Source organism: Ursus maritimus, unplaced genomic scaffold, assembly GCF_017311325.1.
Source record: "Ursus maritimus isolate PB19 unplaced genomic scaffold, ASM1731132v1 scaffold_15, whole genome shotgun sequence".
In the NCBI taxonomy this organism is placed as follows: Eukaryota; Metazoa; Chordata; class Mammalia; order Carnivora; family Ursidae; genus Ursus; species Ursus maritimus.
This window is the reverse complement of record NW_024423897.1, coordinates 14412563-14431146: the sequence shown is the minus strand read 5'-3', so window position 1 is coordinate 14431146 and position 18584 is coordinate 14412563. Positions and strand designations below refer to the sequence as shown.

Here is an 18584-nt window from a genome sequence, read left to right as displayed (position 1 = left end):
TCACAATGCCTACAAAGCCCAAAGTGGGATGCACGTGGAGGGAGCAGGGCTGCCTGGACAGGCTGCTGAAGATTCCAGGCATGCGTCTCGCCACCACTGCTCTCCCCTCCCTTGCAGGCGCTGACCTTGGCAGAAGTGGGAACACTTTATACCTGTGCTGGGCTCAGGTGCGCCTGGGAGAACGGGTGAGGCCAGGCTGAAGTGCAGTTAAACGGGCCCCGAGCCGGGACAGCTGGGCAGGGACCCTGGCCTGTCACTGCTGCAGGACAGATCGGGGAGAAAATTCAGCCTGTGTTCTTCACACACGGGCTCTGCCGGCATTTTGAGGCTAACCTCAGAGGAGTCTGAAGGTCACATGCACTGTAAAAGTTCAGCCAGTCACCCCTGGTTTCTCCTATTAAGGGAGGAAGGGAAGTCTTCATTTTAACTCTCGGTGTCCTGCACGGAGTTGTTTTCTAAATGTCTTTTAGACAAATGGTTTTACTTCTCATTATTAACCTACTCTTCCTTCAGATCTTAGCTTAAAAGTCACTTCCGAAAAGTGCTTCCTGGTCATGCCCCTGTCAGATATTCCCCAAGATTCTAGAACTTTTCTCCATCCACCCATCCATTCAGTTTTAGTGTCTTTCTTCACTCCTCGACTGTAAACATCATGAGGAAAGGGATGGGTTCATCTTTTTTTTTTTAAAGATTTTATTTATTTATTTGACAGAGATAGAGACAGCCAGTGAGAGAGGGAACACAAGCAGGGGGAGTGGGAGAGGAAGAAGCAGGCTCCCAGCGGAGGAGCCTGATGTGGGGCTCGATCCCATAACGCCGGGATCACGCCCTGAGCAGAAGGCAGACGCCTAACCGCTGTGCCACCCAGGCGCCCCAGGGATGGGTTCATCTTGTTCAGCTCTGTGACCCCAACACTTAACACAAAAGAGACACTTGATAATTACCAAAATGTGCAAATTTGGACAAAGGCAAATACTTGAAATGAAAAGGTAACTAAAAATGATTTGCTCCTGATCTTAGGTTGAACGAAATGATCATATGCAATTCCAAATACTCATGAAGACCAGGGAGGTGGTAAGAACCTGGGGATGCCGAATTCTAGGGGACAGAGAAAGTTCTGTCCTTGCCTTGGGGTGGCACGTGCCTCAGTCTACCCGGTAGCAGCAGACAGTGAACAGAGAGGAAGCAGGTAGTGCTTTACAGGGAACTGGGAACTTCAAGAACGATCAATTATGCACTCTGCACTCCGTCATTTCCAAGGCAGTGTTTCCCAGTGTGTGTCCCATGACATCCCAGACCCAAGTTTCACTCCCCGAAGAGGGACCTGTGGGCCATACTATATGCTGCATACTACTTTGTTCCTTCCTAAAAGCAATCACGTATTAGCTCACTAGAAGCCCTGAAACATTTGTTCAGGAAAAAACTTAACACAGTTTTAGGAAAGACTAGGTTAAATCTGTTATCCACAGATCACCATCACCACCATCCCTTTTGTAGGGGGGTAAGTAACAACATCCCAGAGAGCTTGTTCTGGAGACAGAGCTTCAGGGTGCTGGCGGCTGGACACGGGAGTGCTGGGGAAATTAAAAACCCCAATGCATCTACAAGGTGAGACTCCAGAGAAAATTCCTGGCTCAACTCCTACTAAGTTGATGATGCTAAGCCGAGAGATTTACTGAAAAGCTCGCGGAGATCAAAAACCACTGCTTTCACCTGCAGAACTGCCCTGTTAAGAATTTCCACACAGCCATGCTATTAGGAGCCTAGGAGCAGCACAAGAGGTTACAGACGCCAGCTCACCCAGGCAGCCAAGAGCTGAGTGCCCTGCCCTGCGGGGTCTAGGGAACTGGCTCAAATTAAATCCCCCCACAACCCGCCAACTGCCGCACGTCATAAAATATATACACATATCTTTTACATATATATATATATATATATATACACACACGCACATGCACACACACACAGACACACACATATTTTTACAATTTTGGCAACTCCTGATCCTCTGCAAACACAGACCTAATTCCTCCTTGGAAACCATCTACGGCTACTGGGTAGACTGAGGCACGTGTCACCCCAAGGCAAGGACAGAGCTTTCTCTTTCCCCTAGAATTCAGCATTCCCAGGCTTTTAAACCTCCTCTCTGGTCTTCAGGAGTATCTGGAATCATCCATCATGATGAAGTTCTATACAACCTTCCATTTTATATACATGTGTTACATCCGTAATTTTAAATACATATGTATCGCATTTGCCAGATACTGTGTCCCATGCATTCTGTCCTCTCATCCTCCAACAAGCCCACAAGGTGGGGATTATCAGCATGCCAGTATTCCAGACAAGGCCAGCTCAGAGAGGCTACGGCACTTGCTTAAGGTCATCCAGCTATAAGTGATGGCTCTGAATCTGGCCTTTCTGACTCCATGCTCATAACACGGTTTTGTGGCTTCCATGGGCTAGTTCAGGTTTGTGTTTCCCTTCCGAAGTAATGTATCTTTGACTGATTATAAAATATCTGACTACTATAGAAATTTTAGAAAACACATATATGAATACAAAGAAAATTAAATTCACCAGCAATGCCACCACTGAGAGGTAAGTGTGAGTATACACACAGTCTTGTACACATGCAGTAAGTGTGCGCGTGTACCCAGCACACATGCCCCGACTTCTCTCTCTCAACTGTTACTCCAGCTGGGCTCTCCATCCCTGCACTCACCCTGTTGAGGTGGGCAGTCAGTGGTACCACCACCAGGACTGGTCGGTACCCAGAAAACCAAGGCCACGTTCCAGGTTAGTGGCAAATCTTGGGCTCGGGCATCAGAGGAACTGGCTGGGCCTAGGGTATGATGCTGTGTGACAACCACTTCATAAATGGCCCAAGGTGCAGAGCGGGGCTGAGCTGCTCTCCCACAGTGGCCACGAGGGAAAACCACACTAGGCTCCTCTGTGCTTCCCGCCATGCTCGTCCTCAGCCCTGCCAACTGCTGCCTCCCTAGGGAGGCTGGGCCTCCAGGCACTGGGCCAGCTGGTTGGGAAACAGCTTGAGGGATCGCGTCTGCCTGAGAACAAAGAGTAGCAAGACATGAAGAAACACCATGTGTAACCAAGGTGACCAACAGGAAGTGGAGACTTGCAAATTGAAAGGGAAAAAGAAAGGGGAGGGGGAAAGGTTGGTTCTTCAGAGGCTTCAGGAGTACACAACACTGACCTAGGAGGCCCTGCAAGGCCCGAGGATCACCCTCCTTCCCCTCTCTGCCCCAATTGCTTCATAAAGCCCTAGGAGGTGTTTTCGGTAAGGAACCAACATCTCTGCGAGAAAACTATTTCAACACTCTCAAGAGGGTGACTTGTGGTACACGGAGCTGACAAGGCCGGTGACATCCCCTCCTGCTGACCTCCGGCCTGGAGCTTACTTCCAGCAGACAGAAGGGTCACCCCAAGCCACCACATCTCTCACTGGCCCCCTGAACTCAGAAAAGAGCCAGCTCCGGACACACATCCTCATTCCCAGGAGCCAGAGCCTCTGCCCTCCAGAATATACCCTGTGACAGGCCCGGCTACCGCGGCTGGGCATCCCACTGTGGCCAAAGACATGTGTGCCTACCTCTCCGTGGTCCCTCTCCCACCCCGGCCCCCGAGACTTCCCAATGCCCCCACAGACAACACTCGTGGTCTTTTTCTAAAATGTCCCCCAAGTTCTTCATTTTGGCAGCTTCCTGATATGACCACATCCCTCACACCTTTCTCAACTGGGGGTGCCCCTCATTCTCCCACACCCTCCATTATCTAGGCACAGGGGTGGTTCTGTGCAAGGGTCCAATGCTTGGATCTCTCTACCTTCCCTCCTGGGTCACCATTCCTATGCTGTGGCCTCAACAGCTCTTCACGCAACACTTCCAGGTCCTGTCCCTAATTTCCAGATTCCTCCTGGGCAACCCGACCATACCATGCAGCCTGAAACAGGTCAGCAGGGTAACCACTACCACTACCCCCAAGTCTCACCAGCTGCGACTCCATTCCCCTGCTGATCTACCCTCCAGGGTTTCTGTCACTGTGGTCAGCTGATCACAGGCATTGGAATCTTCTGAGAATTCACAGAAAAATAGAGGCTTCCCCTGTACTGAGTTGGAAAATGTCTTCCCAAAATCTCTATCTACCCACAACCTCAGAACGTGACCTTTTTTGGGAAATAGGGTCTTTACAGATGTGATCAGGTCACAACGAGGTTGTGGTGGGCTCTATAACAATGACTGCTGTCCTCATGAGAACAGAAAACAGAGACCCACAGACATACGGAGGAAAGACTAAGCAGAGACGGATACGGGTGGAAGACCAGATGAAGATGGAGAGAGAAAACGGACCAATGCAGCTACAAGCCAAGGAGTGCCAAGGAAGAGGCAAGGAAGGATCCTCCCGAGAACCTCTGGAAGGAACACAGCCCTGCAGACACCTTGATTTTGAACATCTAGCCTCCAGAACTGTGAGAGAATAGAATTCTCCTGTTTCCAGTCTGAGGCAGCCCTCGCGGTCTACTGCGCTCCCCATTTCCAGACTTACTGTCTCAGACTTGCTGGGATGCAGCTGGGCGCCCATCTGGGCTTTATGTGCACTTCGTTTGAGCCTGATGCTTGACTCTATATTCCATGAAGGTAGAGACGTTTGTTGTGTTCACCACTTCTGCTCCCAGCAGCTGGTAGTGCTTGGCATGTGGCCAGCTTTTAAAAAATATACGTTGAATGCAAGAATGAACGTGCCCCAATATTTAAGAACTACCAGTGTCTTGGTCAGGACAATTAACTTGTCTTTTTTTTTTTTAAGATTTTATTTATATATTTGCCAGACAGAGAGAGCACAAGCAGGGGGGGCGGTAGGCAGAGGGAGAAGCAGGCTCCCGACCAAGCAAGGAGTCCGATGCAGGACTCGATCCCAGGACCCTGCGATCATGACCTGAGCTGAAGGCAGACGCTTCACAGACTGAACCATCCAGGCTTCCAACTTGTCTTTTTTTAAAGCAACATTAATAATCAATGAGATAATAATGAGATAATGTGAATCAAGCATTTAACAGCATCTGGCCTATTGTAGGCACCCAATACACAACAACAACCTTAACTGAGTGCAAGTCTTTAAAGAGGCAACAGAAACTAGCACATGCTAGGGGGAGCTTTCTAAGAACCACATGCACTGTGAAAAAGCCAATCGTGCTCAGCAATGGAAAATTATTTTGTTCCAACCAGTAAGAAGCTTGAAACGCATCCCTCCTTTTGTTAACTGGTCCTCTGACTCTATTTCCTAAAACTCTCAAGTCTCCCCACTTCCTGCCCTAGTCCAGGTGCTACTTCTCTGGATCACCACCAACGCTGAAGACACAGGTCTCCAAGGCCAAGGCCTATTTCCCAGTGATCCAGCACTCCCTCCTCCTAGTACTCCTCGTGCTAACAGGATGCGTACACATCTGGGAGCCCCACGTCCCAAGAGCCAATGCTCCTGGTCCCCCTCCCTCCCCTCCCCTACTCACCAGCCTGCCCTTTGCAGGTCACGGAGTGGCCATCACTGCGTGGCCATCACACACTGCCCTGGGCCCTGGGAGATGAACTTCCTCCACACCTCTCTCTCCTAGCAAGCTTCTGCTTATCCTTTGAACCCAGCCCAACCGCACCTCCTCTTTGAAGCTTTTCACACGTCTCTAGGCAACGAGGTGTCACCATCTGTACAGTGGTTAACAATGTGAGCTTTGGAGCAGGTTGCCTGCCTTCCAATCCTGGCTCTGCCGTCTTCTTAGCTGTACGCCCTTGGGTAAGTCATTTAACTATCTACACTTAAGGATGTCTCACCTATAAAATGGGGATAATTATATGTACTATAATACATAGAGGGGGCTGCCTGAGGACTTGGATCATGGAAGGGAATGTTTGTCAGGCAAGCACCCATTAATGTACAGTAGTGTGGACTACCGTTACTGCTGTCGAGGGTCCCCGGGGCATGGCTGAGTCCACACTCCCCTGGCAGAGCCCCCCATAGGTCTACAGGTTATATCTGGGGCTCAGTAAATGCTAGATACAGAAGCTGTCTGCCAATGAGGCCATGGAGATGGTCCAAGCAAATAAGCCAGAATTCTGCCTTCCCCAGATTCATGGTCTAGAAAGGTTGCCTGTGGCCCGACGCTTCCTTCTTTCTCACCAGAATGCTAAAATCTCTTCCTCCCCAAATAGCCTTCCAGGGCGGTTCCTGACACCTGGGACGATGTCCCTAGTGGCCTGACAAAAGTGCCCCCCGAAACCACTGCATGGCCGATCTCAAAAGTAACCATGCAAAATAAACCCTGAAGCGTTAAGGGATAATGATGCCTGCAACTCGTTTCCAGAAAAAAAATGAATAAAGACGGAAGAAGAGAATGATAAGGCGAATATGTTAAAATGTTCACAATTGTGGTACGTGCTGGCAACTCTTCTGTAAGTCTGATATTATTTCAAAACAGAAAGTGAGCACAAAAGGAGAGGCTACCAAGAGATATCAACTCAGAGCCGAGAGCGTTATACCACTAACCCCCGCATTCTCCTGTCGCTCGAGGGGAAGTTCGTGTTACACCATCACTGACTTCAAGGCTGGCTGCCATTCTTTTGCCCGTCCTAGGTCAGACTCTGGGCGGCAGACTGCGTGGTCTGAAAGCCCCAGCTCTTCCACTTCACAGGGAAAGCCTGGCTGCGCATTTCAGCTCTCAGAGGCCATCTCTCTATCAGCAGGACGGAGGTACTGGGAGCCACGCTACCTACCCCACGAGCCTGTTGCCACGGCGAAGTCCAGGAAGGCAACGTGTGGGCTGCAGGGCACAGACCCCAGATAAGGTGTCCGTGATGGGCAGCAGTCCCTCTGCTCGGAACTGAGAGACACAGCCCCAGCCTGCCCTCATGGGCCTGCCCTTTCCAGGGGGGAAGCTGGTTCAGAGCCAATGTTCCCTTTAAGAACTTGTATAATTACGAATCGTGCTGAGTGCTGAAGGAATAACATGGGGTGGTCTGAGAACGTAACAAGGGGCCCCCGGGGCTGACCTTGTCTGGGAGTAAGGGAAGGCTTCTCTGAGGAAGTGATGTTTGAGCTGACAGCTCGACAGCAAGTACATTAGAGCATATTAAAATTCCGCAAGAGTAGGGAAGTACAGAAAACAAATTGTGAACAGTGAATTCAAGTTAAATGATACCATGAGGAAGTAACAGGCCGAATCAAGGGTAGGGGACATTTATCAGAACTAATGACCTGGTTTCTCCAAAATTCAATGTTATGGGAAAAAAAGGTTTTTAAGGGAATGGGGAGGGGGGCAGGGAGACCATCAGGGAATAAAAAACTTAAGAGTAATTTTTTAAAAAAAGATTTCTTTCTTTATTTGGGGGGAGGGCAGAGGGAGAGGGAGAGGGAGAGGGAGAGAGAATCCTAACTAACCTCACCAATGAGTGTGGCGCCCAATGCGGGGCTCGATCCCACAACCCCGAGTTCATGACCTGAGCCGAAATCAAGAGTCAGACGCTCAACCAACTGAGCCACCCAAGGGCGCCCCAAGAGTAATTTTTTATGAAATGTAATATGTGGACCTTACCTGGATAATGTTTTGAATTATTAATTTTGTTAGGTGCGATAATGGCATATCGTTACATTTAAAAAAAGTCTGTTAGCAGGTATTTATAGGTGAAATGACATGCTGTCTGGGGAACAGACGACATGGTTAGTACTAAGCTCGGGGGAGCCTGCATGGGGATTCATTTTACTATTCTCTCTACTTTTGTGTATCTTTAAAAATCTCTATCATAAAAAGTTAAAACAAACAGAGGTGCACTCCAGAGTCAGACGTGCTCTGAGTTGTTTGGGTTTTTCACAATGATCAGGAAAATCAACAGTTATTATGTGCCACGCTGTCTTCCACAACGTCACATCTAACGAGTCCACCATGTTTTAGTGTATTAGACGAACCACAGCAAAACCAATTCCCTTCTGATGGGCATTTAGGTTCTTTCCAACTTTTCCTTATAGTCTTTGAATCTGGTTCCTGATGCTTCTCTTCTAACGACCCTCCCCTCCCAGTCTTGTTCCCCCGGCCCACCCACGCAAGTCACTGGACAGTCATTTGTGGACCGAGTAGCTCGTGGTAGCAGCGTGGCTGTCTCTCCATCGCAAAGAACGCCCGGGCTCTGGCACTGCCTGCTCCTGTGGCCTCCAAGGGAGCCAATGCTTCAGGACAATTCAAATTTGGCCTCAAGAAGGATTCGGTTTCTAAGTAAGTGCTTTTTAGGGGTCGGGGGCAGCATACACCCAGGGGGCTAAGAGGGAGCACTGCAGTTTTCTAGCCAGGGTGGGAGATGACCTCAACAGTCCTCACCCAACCTGACAGGTGTCCCAGGCTGGTTCCCTGCTGCAGGTGGGGCTTCCCAGGTCCTGGGAGGTATTCAGAGTTCCCTTCCCATTGCCTTCCAGCCTCCAGTGCTTTTCCCACCCTGGGTTCCCATTCCTTTCAAACACAGCCAGAACACACCATTTTGACCTATCCAAAGGGCACTGATTTTTTTTTTTTTTTTTTAAAAGCAATACCTAGGTCTCACAAAGCTGCTGGGAAGCAGGCACTCGCCCATATCATTGGTGGAAGTGCAAACAGATGCAATCTTTTGGGAATTTATTAACTGGCCATATGCAAAGTTCTTAAAATTTTACCTATGACCAACAATCTCATTTTAGGAATTTATTCCCATGACCATATGCACAGACAGACTAGGATCACCACCACAGTGCAATTTATAATCAAATGGTACACCAGAAATGCCTCAGAGGACAAGAGGGAGACAGACGAAAGAGTTGTGTTATATACATAAACATAGAATATTACTCAGCAGGAGAAAAAAATAAACTCCTAATAGACGCAACACCACGGATGAATGCCAGACACATTATGCTCAGTAGAAAAAGGCAGACGGAATAGAGTTCGTGCGGGTAACCCCGCTTATATGAAACTCCAAGAAAGACAAATGCCATCCACAAAAAGCAGATCATTGCCTGGGGCTGGGAGCAGGACGGAGTGAGTGACTGAGAAGGGGCACAGGGAAGCTTTCTAGGTGGATGGCAGTGTTCTACATCTTTTTTTTTTTTTAATTTTATTTATTTGACAGAGAGAGTGACAGCAAGAGAGGGAACATAAGCAGCGGGAGTGGGAAAGGGAGAAGCAGGCTTCCCGCCCAGCAGGGAGTCCGATGCGAGGCTCCAACCCAGGACCCTAGGATCATGACCGGAGCCAAAGGCAGACGCTTAAGCCACCCAGGTGCCCTAGATCTGTTGTTGTTTTTTTTAAGATTTTTTTTCCCAAGCGTATTTATTTAAACAATCTCTGTACCCAGCGTAGGGCTCAAACTCATGACTCGGAGATCAAGAGCCACGTGCTCTACCCAATGAGCCAGCTGGGTGCTCTGGCAACGTTCTGTGTCTCGAATATGGTGGTAGTTACGTGAGTGCATACATTTATCAAAACTCGCCGTGCACTGTAAACTGTATGCACACTAGGATCTGTCCATCGTACTATAGATTACAGCTCAATTTTAAAAAGTGAATAAGCAGCTCCACCTAAATACCCAACAAGGAGATGAGCCAACCAAATCCTGGTGTATCCACACAGTAAAACACGCTGCATGGCACTGCCGAAAAATAGTTAATGACACAGAAAGTTATTCAGTATATAAGAGTTAAGAGAGAAAAAAATGAAGTTACAGAACTATAGTATACTACAATGGCATTTTGTAAGACGAAATATATATATTTAGATTAAAAAATGACCAAAAAGAAATATCCCACCCATTTATTCAATAAAAATTTATTGAGCATCTACTATACACCTTCATAGTGACAATGAGCAGGAAAGACAAAAAACAAAAAACCCACCACCTTCTGGTCATAGAGAGTCTGCTCACTTGTTTCACAGAAAATATTTAAATTATTAAAAAATACACATTAAAAAAATCAAATGGTACAAGTGTAAATTTTACTACACTTGTGTTAGAACACACACGCACACACGTGTGTTTGTTTATGCATAGAATAACTGGAAGGATTCACAAGAAGCTGGGATCAGTGGTACCTTTCAGAAGGGGAGACTAGGGGAAAGGAACAGGGTGGAAGGAAGCCTATTCACTATCTACCCCCTCTTTTTTAAAGATTTATTTATTTGAGAGCAAGAGCGTGAGCAAGAGAGAGAGAGAGAGAGAATGAGTGGGGGAGGGGAAGAGGGAGAGAGACGCAGACTCCCCACTGAGCACGGAGCCGGGAGGACTCAGACTCAATCCCAGGACCCTGAGCTGAAGGCAGACGCTTAACCAACTGAGCCACCCGGGTGCCCCACTATCTACCCTTTTATATAACTTAATTTTTGTCACCATGTTCTCATATTACTTATTGTAAATAAGCACAATCACTTGTTTCTAATTTTTGTTGCTAGTGTCCAGTAACCAGGAATTGGGTGCAGAAGAATGATACAGAAATGTGTGCATGATATACTGTGCAATGAACAGAGGGTTTAGAGACAGATATTTTCCATTTTTACTAAAAAAAACAGAGCCACAGAAAACAAAATGAAAATGTATCATGATGACACGCACACAAAGGAAGAGAAGAGCCTAGCCCAAAATATCAGCAGAGATTACTTCCAAGTGCTGGGGCTGTAGGAGGAATCTTACTTTCTTCTGTTTGTATTTATTTTTGCAGGCTCCTAAACAAACAATCAAAAAAGCCCCACCCCACTTTGTGTGTGTGTACGTTTAATAACTTTAAAAAAACAAAAAGAGAGAAAACAGCAGACCCACAGTGTCACCTCTTTCTGCCAGGTGCTCAGATACAACGGAGAATCGTTGGCTGCACTCCCTTTACCCAAGGGGCTGTGTGGTTTAGGAAGACAAAGAACAAGTCAAGGCCAGAGGCACGGGGCCAGCTCAAAGCCTTAAGTGTCCTCCCCTCACTTGGCACAGGCTTCCCCAGTCAACCAGGGTACCCGCCGACCCCCTTCTGCACCCCAAAATCCAGAGGCCCCAAACGCTGACCGAGTACACCCATACGCATGTGTTTTCTCCTGGGACACCTGGGAGGCAGGTGGGGAAGGATCACACCATCCTGATGTGCAGAGGAAAGGAAGGCTCCAAGATAATCTGCTTCTTCCACAGGTAAAGGGCACTGAGACCAAGTCTCAGGTGAGTATTGTGGGCACCCTGAGCACTTCTACCATCTAAGGTCATAGGGGCTCATGAGAAAACACCCAATTTTGAATCAGTTTTGTCCCCAGCTCTCTTCAGAATACAGGTGGGGGTACTGGAGTCAGGAAGTTTCAAAGCTGGATGCCACCATGAACGATGTCTCATCTGCCCCCCCCCCCCCATTTCTCCAACCATCGTCCATCCTCTCTATACAACCCCGGGGGGCAGCCCAGATCACCCTCACCAACAGGACTGTAGGAAACTCTGCTTATACTAAAAGCTTCCCCTTCCCCTCCAGGAAGGGGCCCTGAGGGCCCACAGCTTAGGGTTTCCCTTGAAGACCACAACCACAGGGCAGCCCTGTCGGTAGGTAAGTTTTGGCAAAACCATCCATTGGGGTCTGACAGGCTTAAATGACACATTTCTGGAACTCAGCTGGGAACACATGTCCATTGCCAGTGTCGAGAACATTTTCTTATTGGTAGATCCAGTTTGGTCTCGTGATTTGGGAAGAACTGTCCCCTGGGTGTGCAGAAACCCAAAAGGAGGGCAGGGGAATAGAAAAAGCAATTAGGGCGTGACCCAGTCACACTGCAGAGCATGGACTTGGATCAACACTTTCTATAAAGAGTCAAATGTTTAGCTTTGCAGTGGGGAAGTTTAAGGAATTTAGGGAGAAGAGTGAGAAAAAAAAAAACCAAACACTGACAATGGAAGAGATTAATAAAAGGATGTAAAAGCTTTAGAAGCCACTAGAAAATGATGTGGCTTTAACCCAGGGGCAGGGGACGGAGCTGGGGTGAGATTCCACCACCCCCAGCTGTCAGAGTTCAGGTGAGAGAAGGCTTGGAGGGGTCCCTCCGCTGCCCTGACAAGTTAGAACACCATCATGTCTGCCCCAGGGACATGCGACAGCACGGGCCAAATCGCTTCAAGGTCAGAAGCCTCACCCACAGGTGAGGTGCCAGGACCAAATAAGGAAGGCCCTGGCCGGGCAATGCCTTTCCAATGCCCAGAGCAAGGCCAGAGCCTGGGACTGTCAGCTTCTCATCGTGGTTTGAACAAAACCCAACTTGTAGAGTCATCATAACATGGACTGACCCCCAAAGCCTACAGTGCCGTGGATGGCAGAGCCTTGACGGTCTCCTGCCATGGATTTCCAATCTTTGTTAAAATGGATGCTTTTGCAAATGAATTTATGGTCAAGCTCTGACACAATGAGCTGTTTGCTCTCAACAGTTACTTACAGCCTCTGAGTCTTGTAGTTTCCCACCTGTAAAACAAGGTCAAGGCCAGCACTTAGGGTCAATGCATGGGCGGGGGGCACACTCAGCACACCACCTGAAACAGTTAAGTGCTCCATAAACAGTAGCCGTCAACGTTATCATCACTAAATGTCATTTTTGTTGATGGTGTGCAGGAAGATCTTTGTATAAATTCAGTCACACATCAGTCAAAATGTCCTCTGTCAGTCTACTGGTTTCGAGAAACGTGGTCTCACACAGGTAAAGTGCTCTAAGAGCGCAACGAAGCAAGCTTCGGGAAGCAGGCTGACTGCTCTGCACATCTGGGGCAGGCCAAGAAGACCTCCGGGGTATCCCATGACCCCGATCCTAGGAGGAGGTGAACAGCATGAAGGAGGGAGCCGCTGGCATGCAGGCTCCCCAGGGCCCCGGAAGATAAAGCTACCCCATCATGCCAAGTAGGGCTTGTTGACATGGCTTTGGGAGGGTGGGGTCTTAAACTTAAAACTTATTTTAAAGCTAATTTTAAACTTAAGGTGGGCTCCTCTTTTGGGGGAAAAAAGAAAAGGTGGCTCTGTTTTGTTTTTTAATTTTATTTCTTTGAGAGAGAGAGCAAAGCATGGAGAGCAGCAGGCTCCCTGCTGAGCAAGAATCCCGATCTGGGACTTGATCCCCGGACTCTGGGATCACGACCTAAGCTGAAGGCAGATGCTTAACTGACTGAGCCACACAGGTGCCCCAGGTTTTAATGGGCTCACAGCTTTAATCTGAATACTCAAGGGGACATACACCTGGTTATGGGGAAACATCACCAACAGCCTCACTGTCACCACTGGCCTGGTGAGGATCTGCTTCCTCCCCCCCCACCCACGTACAATGAAGAAGTTCAACGGCACAGGTGTTACAAGTAAGAAACCTGACCCCCCCTGTACTGGCTGGCAGCCCCTAGCCCCAGCAGGAACTAGCTGGAGAAAGGGGTTCTAGGCAGTTCCAGCAGAAGCAACAGGGCCAGGAAGGATGATGAAGGCAGCAATTTAAGGCTGAGCGTGGGATAAAAGCAGCCCAAGAGGGAGACATTCCTCCAGAGCGATGTGGGCGGGCGGAGGGTTCCATTCTCCCCATCACAGTCAGGATGCTTTAGGCTAGCTGCTTAGATTTTGCTGACGGTGTCTAGCTGCTGGGTCCCAAGGACGTGACTTTGTGAAACTGATGCCTTTCTCAGCCTCAACCCACTCACCAACCAATAGCCCAATGGGATAATGATGCCTTTCTTAATAAGGACCACCTGTCAGACTTATGAAGCCTTCCGAGGATAGTCACAAACCCCAAGCCTTACTCTGACCACACGCTACGTGAAAGTGACTGTCGGTTTCACATTCGGCCTCACATTTAACAGTCATTAAAGTGGAAAGGCACAATGCCTATCACGTGACGTGTATCTCCCACAGTTCTCAGGTCCTCACTCACTCCTTACATTCCTATAAAATGCCACCCCCCCCCCCAGGTTACCGAAGAAGAAATTAAAGGAGATTCATTCTTCTTGCTACTCTGCTCACATCAGGGAGGCTCTATGCTGGACACTGACACCTGGCACTGAGCAAGACAGACACTGGCCAATTCTTGCAGAGCATACACTCTAGCGCAGGGGAAAAGATAATCAACAGAAAATAAATCCAGATACTGGCAAATACTATAAAGGAAACAAAACAGGATGATTTGATGGAGAGACGCAGAGGAATAGAAATGGAGGAATGCAGACTTCAAATAGAGGGAACAGCCAGTGCCAAGGCCCTGAGACGCAAAATAAGCTTGACTCATTCAAGGAAGAGAAAGGAGGTCAGTGTGGGAAGGAGTGGGAGACGAGGTAGGAGAGCAGGCCAGGGCCCAACTGGGTCAGGTACTACAGGCAGAGGTAACTGGGAGTGCAATGGGATGACACTTTAAGCAGGGAACTGACACGATCTAAGTTCTGGTGGTAGTGGGAAGAATGGACAACGGCGGCCAGGCTCAAAGTTTAGAGAGATTAAACAAGCAGCTCAGAGTTTATTTAACTACCGTAACTAGTTTGCATTCAACGCCACCGTTCATTTCCAGTGTCCCATTTCACACATGACAGTACAATGCTATTCTGGAATCGCACATCTGACAAAGTGGGGCTCCCATTATCTCCATGACCCAGCCCTGCTTCCTGCATCAGTCCAGGGAGCAGAACCACTGCCGGTGCAATGACGGACGATCCAACATGCTCTGTGTTCATCCGGCAACATTTGACAAACAACTGTGTGCCAGACACTTGCAAAGTTGTCCTACAGCATTAGAAATGTATTATGGGAATAGATGTTTACTAAAAAATTACTCTGGGAAAAATTAAAGGCCAACCCTCGTTCCTTAAGAAAGGTGAGTGTGGTGTGGATTCCCCCCAGTCCTCACTTTTCTCTGCAAACTCCATAAAGCCAAATTGTCTCGAAAGGCATCTGCTTCTTTGAACAGAGAGAGGAAATGAAGGAAAAAAATAGTTAACATATTGGGAAAGCAGGATACTATAGCCAAAGGAACCTGGGATTTGCCCTTATAAGACCAGCTTCAAGTTCACAGGGGACCCTGGGCATCAACCCCTGGGTGAGATTTCTATTTCTAACCTGTAAAACCTGGACAGACCTGTCCTCCCCCTGAGGTGGGCAGCCCACAAGAAACCACCACAGCACTGGGGCAGGGCTGAGGCACAACTGACGGGGGACTGCCTGCCCCTGCCCCTCTGAGTGCCTGGAACGCTCATATAAAAGATGCGGGATTCTCAGGTAACTGAGCTGGTTCAGTTTATACTGCTCTCAGAAAACCTTCCTGCTAGAAGGGGACAAATTAGGTCACAGTCGTTGCTCCCAAGCTCTGAGCAGAACTGACAACACTCAAGCCTGTGAGAAACGAGGAAGCCCAGTTTCCATGGCAGCTGTCACTACTTCAGTTAGCCACCACCTCCAGAAAAGAACCAACCTGGTCTACCACCCGCTATCCCTGCTTTCTAACTGAACACCAAGACCTCGATTCCTCCCCCAGATGAGCAGAATGGGCTGTACCTTGGCCATTCTGCTCCCCCAGGAGAGGACCAAAGGAAGCAGAAAAAAGCTACAGCCTAGGTAACCAATGCAAGACAGAGATAGACTAGTAGGTACGGGAAAAAAAAATTAATACAGCTGAAGACAGCTACTCCCTGATGAGGGAAAAAACCCTGAATAGCTGGTGACTTTTTAACAGAATTCCACGGACACTAGATACAAATGCGCTGGATGTGGGGCCTGTCTGTGTAGGGACCCAAGCATCCCACGAGGAACACCTCTCCCTCCCTATGTTGGGCTGAATAGTATCCACCCACGGCCCCAAATTCATGTCCACCTAGACTCTCTGAAGGTGACCCTACTTGGAAATAGGGTCTTTTCAGATGTAATTAGTTAAGATGAGGTCATAGTGGATTAAAGTAGACCCTATTCCAATGACTAGTGTTCTTACAAGGAGAGAAAACAAGACAGACACACAGAATGCCCTGCGACAACCAACTCAGGGTTTGGAACGATGCATCTACAAGCCTAGGAACACCAAGGATTAGGATGGCCCTGCCAACACCTTGGTTTTGGACTTCTAGCCCCCAGAATTGTGAGAGAACACATTTCTGGGGTTTTGAGTCCCCTTGTCACAGCAGCCCTATAAAACCAATACACAAGGGGCGCCTGGGTGGCTCAGTTGGTTAAGCGTCTGCCTTCCGCTCAGGTCACGATCCCAGGGTCCTGGGATCCAGCCCCACATCGGGCTCAACTGTTCAACTGGGGAACCTGCCTCTCCCTCCCCCCTCCCCCTGCTCGTGCTCTCTCTTTCTCCGTCTAATATATAAATAAATAAAAGCTTAAAAAAATAAAAGGAAACCAATACACTCCTCTATTTCACACCTGTTTCCCAAACCACCCTTCCCAGTCTGAGCCCAGAAGCAGGAGGCAAGACACACAGGCCATGCCATCAACCTGCTTGGAGATCCTACCTTCTCAGTGTCCATCAGCACTTCTCCTTTTAAGATGAGGGGAATGAGTGTAGGGATCACGTTTCAGCTGCCCCCCCAGAGGCAAAGTGGCAGGGGGCAGGGGCGTGTTTGCTTTCTCCCCACATCCTCTCAGTTTTGTAGCCTCTCATTTAGACTAGTGTTTCCTAAGTTTTATTCAGTCCCATCCCAGAGATTTTTTTTTTTTTGAGGGGGTCATAACTATATACACCGTATACGTTCCTTTAACTAACATTTCTTTATGTCGAATCACAACTTTTACTATCTTAAACTGCTACATCGTTACAATCAGTGGGAATCAGCATCATTTATCCTATGACGAACTTGCTAAATATACATTTTTAAATTTCACATTAAAATAAATACACATTTTTTTAATGCACTATTTAAAATCATCTCAGGTGTCAATACTATGGGAAACACAGCCTTAAGGAGTACAGTGATTATCTCCGTTTAGCTGTCTGGGTTCCCAATAAGTAAAACCCGTTAAACCTCTCCCCATCTCCAGTGTCTTCCCCACGACACTCCGGGAGAAGGGTAAGGGCAGGAAGAAGGCAAGGCACCGGGAGTTTCGAGTACCTACGCGGGACGACCTGAGGACATTGAATCTGAGACCGAATTAAATGCCCAGCCCCACGACCGCGGCGGAGAGGAACTGACCTTCTCGCGCAGGGTGCAGTGAACGTCCGAGGCGACGCGCCCTTCCCACCACGGCTCATCCATCATCGGGTACGCAGCGCAGCGATCCGACGCTACCGGACTCTCAGGGCGCACCCTGCGTGGACACGGCAACTTGAGCAGCCGCAGCACGCCCCCCGGCTCCGAACCACCCCCCGCGCCGCCATCCCTACCGACGCTCGTGCCCGGCTGGGGCCCGAACGGGCGCCCCTTCCTGCCCCGCTCGGCGGAGCTGGTGGTCGCCTCCGGTCTCGGCCAGGGTGCGGTGCCCCTTTGCCCTCTCCTCGCGGGAGCCGGGGCGACCTGGAGCTGTGCAACAACTTGCAGAATTTTTATCTTCCTTTTTTGCAAAAGTTGCAGAGAAAGTTGTCGACTCCGCTTTGTCGCCCGAGGCTGGGACTCCGGCAGCGGCCACCGGCTCGCGGTCCCCAACTCCTCCCCCGCCGCCCAGCCTTTGTCCTGCTCCCACATCCTGCCCTAGAGCCGGGGCGAAACTCACGCATCCCTCTTCGGGCGTGGGGGGCTGCGGGCGCCAGGCCCCTATCAGGGCCGAGCCGACCGTGCCCTCGGGTGCCTGCACGCGTCTGGGCGAACGAGCCGGGCGCTCCACGCTCTCGACGGCCGCTTCCGCAGCCCCGCTCGCCCCGCCGCCGCCGCCGCCGCGCCCCTGTGTGCGCTCGGGTCCCGCCGCGGCTCGCAGTCTCTCGTCCGCCGGGGGCCTCCCTCCTTCGCTGGGGGAATTGGGGGCCGGGCGTCGCGCATGCGCCGCCGGCCCGCACCCCGCGGGGCGGGGGGCTGGGAATTGGAGTCTTTTCTTTGCCAGGGTTGGCTCCGCTTCCTGCCCGCCCTCCTCCCCCGCCTGGGTGGAAAGCTTCCTCTCACCTTCGCGGAGACTCTGGGTGGCCTCCTGGGCGCCTCGCGGGCTTGCGCGGGGAGCGTAAGGACCGCAGCGCCACCTGCGCGCACCACGCGTGAAACGCGCGGGCAGGATGCCCCCAGAAAGTTCTGTCTCCCGCGTGCGCTGCTGTAGCCAATCTTACGTAGGTTCCACCTGTTTTTTCTTTCTTTCTCTTTCTTTCTTTCTTTTCTTTCTTTCTTTCTTTTTCTTTTCTTTTCTCTTTTCTTTTCTTTTCTTTTCTTTTTTCTTTCTCTTGTCCTGCTATGGGGAAGGTAGATTTCCAAACGGACAGTTCCCACGAAGGCTCGAGAAAAGCCACCTTGGTTACCCACGAGTCCTTAATTCTAAAGGAGGATCCGTAAATCAACTGGTATTTATTGTGTTCCTGCAGAGTGTAGATGTCATCTCAGGTTGGAGAAAAACCAGTCTCTTGAGGGTGTCCGGTGGATGGAAAGCGTTGTCATTTTTATTCAGCTGATTGTTTTCGGAAAGGCACTCGC

At 49.4% G+C, this 18584-nt stretch overlaps 1 protein-coding gene and 1 long non-coding RNA gene across 5 annotated transcripts in view; one reads left to right on the top strand and one right to left on the bottom strand.

The window, feature by feature from the left end:
- LOC103664793 (cyclin-J-like protein) overlaps positions 1-18566 on the bottom strand; it is a 53003-nt gene extending 34437 nt beyond the window's left edge. Inside the window, exons 1-2 of one of the 4 annotated variants that reach the window (XM_040630333.1) lie at positions 17686-18566; positions 17169-17283 (exon numbers count right to left, since the gene is read on the bottom strand). In XM_040630333.1, the coding sequence (XP_040486267.1) occupies positions 17169-17234 (66 nt within the window). In that variant the 5' untranslated portion in view covers positions 17235-17283; positions 17686-18566. The other 3 variants (XM_040630334.1, XM_040630335.1, XM_040630332.1) reach the window with 3 other exon arrangements.
- Positions 5667-17171, top strand: LOC121102752. Its single transcript, XR_005834836.1, has 3 exons — positions 5667-5802; positions 6219-8272; positions 17017-17171. It is a non-coding gene; the product is annotated as an uncharacterized LOC121102752 (long non-coding RNA).
- Positions 18567-18584: the final 18 nt, after the last annotated feature.